Consider the following 12380-nt stretch of genomic DNA (forward strand, 5'->3'; position numbering starts at 1 on the left):
AGAACAACAGATTCCCTTTGTATCCTAACAGGCTCTCTTTGACTTAAGATGCTTGCATCCAAGTCTGCCTGGTTAACAAAAACAAAACAAAAAACAAACAAACAAACAAACAAAAAAAAAAAAAAAAACCAACAAAACAAAAACTGGCCAAGTTGACATATGTCTAGAAATTAAATTCCAAAAAAATAGTCTGAGAAGATTTCAAAAATTGTTTTGAAGAAAATAAATATACTAACAAGTCTAATTTACATCCTTTTGTAACTAAAACTGGCAATTATTTGTGCAAATCCAACACTGTACAAACAACAAAAATCATCAGAGACTGAACAGATTTCACATCTGCAATGTTGCCACTGGATCCATTGTATCTAGGCAGCTGTCATTTATACATCAGCAAATGTTTCACTGTATAGGTAAAGCTGTGATGTGTAAGCTATCAAAACATTAGCTACAACTGGTTTCAAGGAATTTGAACCAGCAATGGAAGTATCACTGATAAATACTAAATACTGCAGTTTATCAAGAGATCAAAGCTTACAGCTACAGCAATTTATTTTGTTGTTCAGATTCAGCTTTTCATTGTTTTACATGGTGTACCAGGCTGGGCATCACTAAGCTAGGTGTTGTGCAAGAGATAAAAAGAATTACTGATTCCATAAAAACAATCAAGTCATATCAGTAATTGCAGTGCAAAGCATAAAACAAGTAATCCTCTGTAACAAAAGCAAAAGCTACATCCCACAATCAGAAGCTAATTCTTTGGTCATGAAAGCAATTATGAAACTCTGCTAATAATTTTTTTCATATAAAAAAAAAAATCAGAGAATTATCATAGAGGAAAAAACTCTGAAGCTCATCACAATTGCTATGGAGCTATTTAAACTTCTCCTAAGAGCTATGTCCTCTTAGAAAGTTTACAAACAAGTATTCAGGCAATCCAAGTATCAGGTATCAGCTAACAGGAGCACTTAGTAAGATGTATCCTTAATTAATGTGTTTATCTAAGAAATGTACTGATATAATTAATAACAGAAGCAGAGACCCACAATAGCTGCTGTCTGCATACCAATAAAGTTTCGTTTAAAGACAAAAGCAAAATACAGTGCTTGAATCTGCAGCTGCTACACTTAACAAACAAAACTTTGGGAATTGGGTTCTCTATTTCCTTCATGGTTTTGCTGGCTTTGGGGGGAGGTTGTTGTTTTTTTTTTTTTTGTTGTTGTTGTTTTAATTAAAGGACTGACATTTTACAGCATACTCATATTTCTCAAAGCAGCACAACAGAGCATCCATTTTGAAACAGCCTCAGATTGAACTGGAGGATGTCTAGAAAAGAAAACCAAAACCATAAAACCACACACTATACCACAGCTCCATTTCATTAAGTACAAGAGCAAGAATTTCTGTCTGGTGGGTAATTCTACTTTAATACAAATCAGAATTAAAATCTTTAAAGAAGGTTCAATAATGGTTGGCAGCAGAGACTTGGGCAACCACAGCTCTTATTGTGCCTTTGCTTACTCTCTTAGCAAAATCAACACGGACAACGCTTATTTTGCCCTACAGCAGGTCTGGTGAGAACTGGTATCAGAAAAGGTAAGTTCCAGTTCCTGGGTATCACTGCTGTGTTATTCACAGCTCAGAACTGTTAGGGACCATCATTTACTTTACCCATCTAAAATTAAAGATGAAAGTTACAATGACTTCGTTTTTAAACACTTTTTTATGCAACCATCTCACCTTTTTTTAAATGCCATCTAGTAAAGAATTTCAAAGGACTCTGCTTCTTTAATGAGGCATTAAAATACAGTCACACGACAAAAAAGCAACTCTACTAAGTCTCTTAAACCCCTGGACTTACATTATCAGCTTTTATGTGCCTGTCAACACTCAACAGCAAGAAGCAATGGTTTGCTCTTTGCCTCGAATTTAAACTTTCCTGCTGAGAGCTTTAACTCCTTACAAACTGTCAAAGCTTTGACACTTCAGCAGAAAGTAAATCTACAACATGATGCAATGACCAGGTGTAGTCTCAACCAGTCACTAGCCACTAATTTACTAGTGGCCATTTAATTCACCTCAAAAAGCAATAAACTAGAAATACTTCCCATCCCCCCATGTACCCACACTGCTTGCACATCAGCTCTTTTAAATAGGTAATAGTTCTGTCAAAGAACCAGGTACAGTTAACTTGCCACTTTAAAGAAATGAAACATTTAAAATTGTAGAGATGTCAACATACAGCTAAAGTGCAAATCCATTTCCAACCCAGAAACTAAAGTAAGCACTTTTCAAGAAAAGTAAGTGCAAAGAGTTAAATTGGAACTTCTTTACCCAGAACATTTCTCTGAATATCTACAGCCTTGATCTCACATTCAGTGTAAAAGTTCATTGGCATAAAGCTCATTATTAACTCCTTTAACAAAGATGCCAAGCCAAGTGCACCTGTGAAAGAGTAAGAGGTAGATGGATTTGCATGGTAGAAAATGTGAAATTCACTGCTAGGAACTACTCTGCTTGGTGTAAGCTAAAATATTTATATAATTATTTTAGTATACAGAAAAAAATGACTGCACAGATAAGCCATGCTGTTTCTTTACAACAATAAAATGAGACAGAGACTTAAAATGAGAGCCTTGAGATACTATAACTAGCAGCAGCATATTGAACAATTATCCTTTCCCTATTCTTCTGTTCCTTTCACACTGTAATTCCACAGTATACAAAACCCCTATTTAAGTCTCCTAACCTTGATAAGGACTTGATACTACTCTCATTCAAGTGAATGGAAAAAGATCTCATAATTAGCCTTAAAGATGCATGACAGAGGTATTGAGTGGCAAAGTTACAGGATAGTATTTTAATAATGTATTTATGAAAATATTAGGGGTTTTTCATAATAGCAGAAAAATAAAGCTCCTTTTTTCTCCTCGTGATGTAAAATAAGGAACTAGCCTTGTCTAAAGGTCAACCATTTCTGCTGAGAAGGCACAACACTGAGACAGCTCTTCCATCCTCCCCAATCCAGGCATTTTCTGAGGTCGTAGCCACAAAGTACTACACAGAAGTTACAAATACATCTACGGTTTCAAAAGGGGAGATGAAGGAATTAAACAAAAGCTATCTGAGGTTCTGCCAATGTTGGCATGTCTCCTCTTTCAAATACCTTAAATACAGTCTGGCATGGGATTTTCTCTCATCACTAGAAGGACTTCAATGGACTTCAAATGCCAAACAAATCCTTTGACTCACTGTGTCAAACCCCAAGGGAAGCATTTGACAGCAGGAAAAATAAGAACAAGAATGCCAAGAGTTAAAAAGTTAAGTCGGACTGATTCAGCATTCAGATCAAACGAATACAGTTCTTCCTAGATTATTAATGAGCGCTCCAAGCAACCAGGGGCTCTGACGCAGACAAGAAACTGCACATCACAGACATTCCAGGAACTCTGGTCTGCCTTCACTGGAACAAAACCCTAGTAAAATATGCATTCCGTCCTGTTTTAAAAGCATGGCACCTCTCACTGCTTCTCTGCCCATATACATACACAAAAATGTTAGGCACAAAATACCTCCTTCATCGAGGTTATGATCTGCAGATTTTTTTTCTGAAAATCCTTTATCATCTATAGTAACTTCTGAAATATTGCAAACAAAAAGCACATCTTTCACACCCTCAACACACTACCAAAATAATAAAAAATAAAAGAGAGACAAGAAGAGATAGCAAGTCTTCTCACCAGCCACAACTTCAAATACAGATTTTTTGAAATGGTAGAAAGAATACAATGATGTTTCAAGCAATGGTTACAGAATCCTGTTAGTTCAAATGGAAAGAGAAGGGCTTTTTAAACTGAGCATAAGACAAGTGTGGGAAATACTAGTAAAACGCAATGGATGTGTGTGTGAACCATATATTTCGGAAAGACAAAAGAGTCAATATAGTCAAATTTCCCATTTACTTAGAACTGTTTAACAGCCAAACAATAAAACTTGATATATAGCAATAAACATGTCAAAACGTAGCAGATTAGAAATAGCAATTTTAGCCAGTGTAGGTACTCAGCAAAAAAAAAAAAAAAAATTCCCCGTAATTTTTCAAGTGCAAGCTCAAGATCAGAAACTAGTCCAAACTGCTAAATTCTGAATCCTTCTTTCAGACTGAATGGCCCTTATCATTAGGCAGGTGGGAGATATTCCTGCAGATATCAAAAGCTATCTCTAGGATATCTAGAAAGAAACAGTCCTCTTAATCAAGTTTTAAAATGGCCTGAGTGTATCTCATTATCAGTGCAAACATCACACTTCCAATGCACAGCTGAATTTTACAGGGGGAGGGAATGGCAGAGGGCATGCAATAATGAATTCATTACTGTAAAATTTCACAGAATACAGTTTTAAGCCTTAGAAGTCAGCCAGCTTGAAATATAGCCAACTTAAACAAAAAATAATTCAGGGTAATGATTTCAAACCCAACATTCACCCAGGTCTTCTGGCAACTTCCTTGCAGTTTTACAATCATTTCCTATAGCCACCTATGACTGCTGGTCTGGATGTGCACAAGCATGTTGGGGAAGAGAAAAAGAGAAGTGACCAGTCCTGCAGAGAAAACTATAATGATGACAATGACCTTGCCTTCATACTGTGCACACATAAATGGTTAAAAAAGTGCAGGCATAAAGTTGCTTGGCATTAGTGTAGTTCCACTACCAATCACTGTCTCCTACAGTAACAGAAGGTGAAACAGAGTTTGGCATAGGTATGGATTTTTACATCAAGAATGCACATTTAAGAATGTCTTACCAAAAGTAACTTCTCCTTTACCAGTCTTGTCAAACAGCTGAAAGGCTACTATGAACAGTGCGTCTGGAGCACACAGGACTGATTCAAATGCCACAAACTCTTGAAAGGATATCAACCTAAGGGATGAAGGAAAAAACAATAGCTATGAAACCAACTTGCTCGCAAAAAAAATTAAATACAATATAATATTGATTATACAGAAGAAATAAGACCATAACCAAAATATGTTCAAACTGTATTCAGTAGGGATTAAAATTTAACCTAAAATGCCCTATCCCCAATGCTCTCAGGAAGCCTTTGTATCACTAAATGGAAATGTCTGTTGAACAAGGCATTATTCCTCTCAGCAAGTCATAACACAACATAAAATAAGCAAAACACTCAGCATGGCTACTCACCTCAGCTTTAATATCTAACTGAACTGCCCTCTGGGGGAGCCTACCTCCCTCCAATGGCAAGACAGAGCCAATAAAGACATGAGTAACTTCCCTCAAGACTCAGTACTTAGCACTTTTGGAAAGCAAATCCATTCAAGATCTACATGCTGCCACTCACTTCAGAAGGAACCGATCAGAATGTGTTATCTGTTTGCTAGCAACTTATTACTTATCCACCACAGCCCTCCAGTCCTGCATGTTGAGTCACAAATTTCAATCAGTAGTCTGCATGTTCTTCCTCAGCCCAAGAGCAGTTTATTCAAATTCATCATTACAGCCTGGTTCCTAACGTACTAGCACAGTAGTAGGGCATAGATAAAAGCAGGGTTGTCCTTCCAGAAGTTAGTTCATAAGCAGAAATACATAATTAGACAACACGGCATTGTTTCCAGCAGTAGGTTTGATAACAGCAAAGACCTTGAACATTCTAATTTCTCTGCGTCACACCCAAGAGTTCAAATGGAGATCAAACTCCTATTCTTAAAGAGGCAAAGGCCAACTATTCTTCTTTTTCCTGCTTCTTTAATGTTTGTGCCGTAGAGTTTAAAATCATCTTCAAATATGTGGTGGCAGGCCTGCTAGCAGTCTGGGATAGTTAAGATTGCTGCCTCTCAGGCTGCTTTATGTCAGTGTAGCAGGCACGTAGCTTTAATGGGTTCATGTGGCAGCAGCTGGGGAACAAGGATTATTTCTGAAAAGCACAAAATTCAGCGTATCCAATGTCAAGAAACACACACAGACCCAGGGGATTTTTAATGGAAACTAATTATATCCTTAGGACTTTGATCCAAAGGACTTTGACACTGCAGCCAGTTCAATGAAAACTTCTACTCAGTATGCAATAACAGTGAAGAATTAACAGTTTGAATAAGTTGGAAAATATATTTTTTCCATCAAGTGAAAATTATATGATGACCTGTGACTATACAGCAATTTTCAGTCACCTGTTTTATGGGAATCAGAGAATATGCTGAGTTGAAAGGGGCCCATCAGGATCATGGAGTCCAACTCCTGGCCCTGCACAGGACCATCCCCAAGAGTCACACCATGTACCTGAGAGGATTGTCCTTCCTGAACTCAGACAGGCTTGGTGCTGTGACCACTTCCCTGGGAAGTACCCAGTACCTGTTCCAGTACCCAACCACACTCTGAGTGAAAAACCTTTTCTTAATATCTAACCTAAACCTCCTGAACCCAGCTTCATACTGTTTGCTTGAATTCTGACACTGGTCATGAGAGTGAAGGGCTTAGTACTTGCCCCTCCTCTTCCCTTGTGAGGAAGTTGAAACCACAATGAAGTCTCCCTTCAATCTCCTCCAGGCTGAACAGACCAAGTGACCTCAGCCACTGCTCATATGGCTTCCCCTCCAAACCCTTCACCATCTTTGCTGCCCTCCTTTGGACACTCTCTAACAGCTTAGTGTCTTTTTTATACAGTGGCACCCAAAGCTGCACACATTATTCAAGGTGAGGTCGCCCCAGCTCAGAGCAGAGCAGCCAATCCCCTCCCTTGCCCGGCTGGCCATGCTGTCCCTGATGCCCCCCAGGACATGGGTGGCCCTCCTGGCTGCCAAGGCACTGCTGACTCATATTTAACTTTCTGTCAACCAGGACTCCCAGGTCCCTTTCCATAATGCTGCTTTCCAGCCTCTCATTCCCCAGTCTGTCTGTACATCCAGGGTTGTCCCATCCCAGGTGCAGAATCTGGCACTTTCCCTTGTTAAACTTCGTACAGTTGGTGATTGCCCATCTCCCTGGTTTGTTGAGGTGTCTCTGCAGGGCGCCCCTGCCCTTGAGGATGTCAGCAGTCGGCAAACTTATTTAGTGTCCCTATGAGTCCTGCATCAAGGTGACTTATGAAGATGTTGAAGAGCACCAGACCAAGGATGGAGACTCCAGAACCCCCCTAGTGACAGGTTGCCAGCCTGATGTCACCCCATTCACTGTAACCCTTTGTGCCTGACCTGTAGGCCAGTCACTCACTCATCATGTAACCAGGCTATTCAGCTGTGTGCTGGACATTTTGTCCAGAAGGACACTATGAGAAACAGTATCATAAGCTTTGCTGAAGTCTTAAAAGATTACATCTACTGGCTTTCCTAGATCAACACTTGAAGTGTGCTTGCTGCACATCAGCAGACAAACATTCACAGGGTAACAAGCCGACTTCCATAAGGAACACAAAAACATGAGAAGATTAATAAAAGAGGACATTTTTTAAAAAAGCACAGCACAGAGAAGGCCTAAAAGCTGTTCTACACTACCTCCCTCGATATACCTGCAATAAATAAAAGAAATGTGGAGTATGAAATGGCCTAACAAATAATTAACTCTGTGAGCCTGCCACTATAAATTAAAACACAGTGCAAGAAGTGAATAAAAAGAAGACTCCTCAGGTATTCTTAAGATTAAACTCAAAATTAATGATGTCAGCAAACATATAAGAATGCCTTAAGCTTTACTGGCAAAGAAGTCTGTGCCTTGCTACATATGCACACGAGCAATCCATCAGTCCTTTAAACGCCTTGGGAGCTCTCAGTACTCCCCACTGTTAGACACAGACTACACAGATACTGAGTCTTTCAAAGGAAGAAAACTTCCATCCCTTCTAAGCCAAAATAATTTTTTTCAAAAGTAAAATTTCCTTCAATCTCAAACCAGTATATCACAACCTACTCTGTTTTGTATTTATGCATATTTACTGTTACAATGTGACTTACTGGCTATAAAAAGAAGTTATTATTTATTATTATTGGCTACATATCTGACAGAACATTAAATAGATCCAAAGCGCCAAGTTCTGTTCCAAAGATTATAAAACACGCACACAGAAAAAACAAAAAGGACAGCAGGTGACAAGACTCTAGAATAGGATTGTTTGGAATTATAAATATAAAATCTCTGCCAACACCATTTTGGTAAAGCTGCTTTTTGTGTGAAACAACCTGCACATGTCCTTACCAACAGATCACATTACAGTGATTACAGCACAGAAAAGAAACACAGCACCTATCCCAGCAGAATCTCAGCACCGTGTTAAGAACATATGCTATGTTACTAGGCCTGGATTTGATTAAAACTCCATGTATTAATACTATCACAAGATTTTATACTAGTAGAAGCATTTTTTTTCAGCACTTGGAAGCAAAAACCCCCCCTAAGTCACAGATAAATGCTTAAAATAACCCTATATTCATTTTTTAAAACAATTACTCACAGAACTAGGAAGATTAAAAGTGTACAAATTGTGTATTTCTATCCAGACTGTTAAAGAAGAGACATTAATATCTGCTGTGCCAGCTGAATTCAAATTAACCCAATTTTTACATGTTAATTAAACCAGCTATTTTCTTCTTATTGTATTTTTGCTCCCTAAGTAGACTAGCCTGCTAGTGATTCCCAACAGATCTATTCTAACGACGACGTATTCATTTACTTCTATTATGACCATACAATACAGTAACTGAGCAGTAATTTTTCAGTCAATTACACGTGTGATTCTTAATGCTTAAAGAAGCTGAAAAAATGTGTACTACATAGCCATATGCTCACTTCTCTACACTTCACAAGGGTAGTTGCCTGGGTAACACGTTTTCTCTCTGGTTTAGCATCACCCTTTTGGGTTTAGCATAACCCTTCAGTGAATATCATTAGATGTCATTAAACAGCACATGTTAACATGGACTTCAATATACTACTTAGGAGTTATTTCATATACCTAAACAAGTCATCATTTATGTTACAAAAGCAGAGAAAAACCTAGTGATTTTAACAGCACAACGAGAGGAAGCTGAAATGCTTACGAAATTTTATTTCAGTTTTGAAGATAATCCACCCAAGTAAGTCAAAGTCTTCCTTCACCTTCATATCCTCATTATGAGTGCCAATACTGCACAGTTTATTCAGGAAGGCTCAAATCTTGATATTTTAAAAGCACCCACATACAAGAGCACCAGTCTAAACATAACAACAGAGTATGGTGCAGCAAAACCACTTTTTACTACTCTCTCCTGTCTTCCATGCTCACACCCATGGTATCTGGACACCCCATAGACACAACACATTCCTACCAGAGAAAGTCTGCACATAGCCATGCAAAGAAAAAAAGCCACTTGCTTTATATTACCTGCTGTAATAATACATACAAATGCAATGATGAAGAGGTTTTCTTCAGAAATCAATGCAGATGTTTTTACTGTATCAGCAATTTAAACATGGTAACATAATGGGACACAAATTGAAGCTACATCTATTATTTTACACTGCAAGCTAGGTAAACTAAGTATAGTGTAAATTGGTGCATTAGAGGATAAATTTATATCCAATAATAATGGAAAATGCTGGCATTTCCAAGTGTTATTTTTGAATACTTTGTCCTTTCTAAAAATAAAGCATACGGTATTTCTTACTAAAGTGTTAGTTATTACAGTCCAAACAGAGACGTGCAGTAAATACTTATTTTGTTAGGCAGATGCTTAAAACTACAACAGAAATCTGAGAAATTATATTACAGTAGGCAGGATGGAAAATGCCTGGCCTGTTGCTGATAGGCCTTTAGAAAGCTACTGTATTTTGGGGAAATTTCTGATCAAGCTGAGGCTAAATGAAGCTTTTTTTTTTTTTTTTTTTTTTTTTAATATTAGGAGTGAGAGGCTTAAGGCCAGGAACCAGGCTCCTCAATCTGTTTCATACGAACAACAACCATGCAATATAACACTTATTAAATTTATGTCATTACCAGTCGACTACTTTGAAAGATTTGTCTGGCAAAGAATGTATTTCCTTTTCTTAGTGGAAACCTTACAAACATGCCTCCATAAGAGAACAGCAGAAAAGCCCACTATCAAATTCTGCCCTGGCTTCAAATGGAGGCAAAACTTGCTCCCATGGCAACAGATATTCATTGAACAACAGAGTATGCCTTAAGAGGTCTCATACCTTTGTCACAACAACAGCAGCTCATGTAGACCCTCAAATCCTTATTCTCTGGCAATGCAGGAAACGGGCTAGACTTACATAATATTTTGTCTACAGTAATCACTGTGAGATTGTATGTAAGAGCTACAGTTCTTTTAATTTCACACTCTTTTCAGTTCTTTTCTTCTTCTAAGTTCACACAAGAACTTCTTCAGCTCTTGGGTAAGAAACTCTTTGCTCATCTATACACCCTGCTCATGAGTCTGAAGTTCTTGTGCTGTCTGCCTTTCATCTGAGTATTTACACTGATTACACTTGATACACATACCTAACTTGTCACCAAAATCAGAAAGAATTAAAAAGCATTCTAAAGAGTGCTAGGAACAGCCCTGGTGGAGGCTCAGACCCTTTTAGTCACAAGTGGTCATGCTCAACAGTCATGAACAGCAGCTGCTTCTTCAGAGCAAAAAAGGGATCCAAGACAGCGGACAAATGCTTCTGGAAATAGCCTAGCAGTATTTTCAGCACTGCACTACTTTATGTCACTAACACTGTAACAAAATTAACTTCTCATTGCTCTTGCAAGACACCTTCTATTTTATAATAGAAATAATACAAAATCACTGAACAGACTCTCATGACCTTAACCACATGTAAGTCCCTAAACACTGACAAGCCTATTAAAAATGAACACCAACAAAAGCTGGTTTGTGCTTCACTGTAAAACTGGGAGCTCCAGACTGCCAAGTTGGCAACATTCAATAGGAGAAGACCAACAGTCCTGTTGCTGTCTTTAGGAAATTTCATGACAGGAACCAAAAAGCAGCTGACCCTTGCCTCAGATGATTGCTCTGCAAATTACTTTAAACACCAGGAGAACAAGGTACAAACACTGAGCAACATGGCAAAAAATGCTACAATGCCACTTTAAGGAGATAGAAGCTAATCACTTTCTAAACTTTCTCCATTCTTTCACATATTAGCTAAACAGGAAGACAGCCTGAATACCAGAAGAGACTCTCCAAAGACACGTTACGAACTGGCACTGCACAGTGTGGATTACAGAAACAATCCTTACCCACGGCAGAAAGCAGCAATTAGAAGCCTCAATATTACACCGCAAAACTCTTACAAGATCATGCCAAGTTACGAAATCCCAACTTGTCAACAAGTTCACATAGGCTACAGTTTTACATTTTGTTCTTCCTGACACCAGCTTCTGTGAGGGAGATCCAAATCACAAGGTATGGATTATGTTCTCAATCTTCTTATTACAAAACGGATTTGAAGCCATGTAATTTGGAAAATGCTGTTTTTGCAGGCATCAAACCAAGGGAAGAAATCTGAGAAATGTTTAACATTTTCAGTCAAACATTGTCTGAAGCCATGGCTTTCTTGATGCCATCAATGTTACCAACATAACCTTTTACAGAATTCTTTTACTGGGGCAGCAATCATTGCATTAACTCATCTGCAAGGTTTAAGGTGTTCAGCTGCCAAATACATGAGACTGGCTGAGCAGAAAAGAGAGCACAGAAAGGACTGCAAAACTTCTCAGTTATGCCTGCATCTGTTCCCTAGGAAGACTGCATTCGCTAGTCATGCTTTGTTTATCTCACATTTTACTCTCTGCAACCACTGATATGAGTCATGCCTGAAGTTTTCTGGTTTCTAAAAATGCCACAACTACACACTTTAAGTCCATAGCTAATTATTCTCAAGTTTCTCTAAAGATACATTAAAGGGAGGGTTCAACAATTCATATGGGTGAACAGACAGCTTGCCTGGGCAAGTACCAAAAGCAAATGCTAGGATTTCATTAAACTAGGGGGAAGGAAGATGGAAGGGTAGCTAATCTTGCCTATTGGCAAAGTCGGCCTTTCAAATGCAAACCATGTGCAACCAACTTCACTGCTGTCTTCCCAAGATTGCAGAGTGGCTCCCTAAATACCTCAGGCACTCCTCCTCCCTCTTGAAGGAAAAACACAGCGGCAAAAACCTTTAACAGTGCCATGGCAAAACAAAGCAGGCGCACTTTTTTCTAGGATCTCTTCCTACACCATCTAAACTTATTTTGGATTTCTATTTGAATGTGTTTGTGACAGATACATAAAGTAAACAGAGACAGAAAGACTCAGGGAAGGAAAGAAAAGCAGGAGCTAGGGGAGCCAGCCAACAAACATGAAAGGTTCCATGAATTAAAAATACATAGTAGACAGAAAA

The 12380-nt window shown here is 38.4% G+C and overlaps 1 protein-coding gene across 2 annotated transcripts in view; it reads right to left on the reverse strand.

Moving 5' to 3' along the window:
- The window catches only part of SLC25A13 (solute carrier family 25 member 13), a 99525-nt gene that overhangs the window by 57905 nt on the left and 29240 nt on the right, over positions 1-12380 (reverse strand). For both annotated transcript variants that reach the window (XM_053956333.1, XM_053956343.1), the window contains exon 4: positions 4804-4919. In XM_053956333.1, the coding sequence (XP_053812308.1) occupies positions 4804-4919 (116 nt within the window). The remainder of the gene's footprint in view (positions 1-4803; positions 4920-12380) is intronic.

This window comes from Vidua chalybeata, chromosome 1, assembly GCF_026979565.1.
Source record: "Vidua chalybeata isolate OUT-0048 chromosome 1, bVidCha1 merged haplotype, whole genome shotgun sequence".
NCBI lineage: Eukaryota > Metazoa > Chordata > Aves > Passeriformes > Viduidae > Vidua > Vidua chalybeata.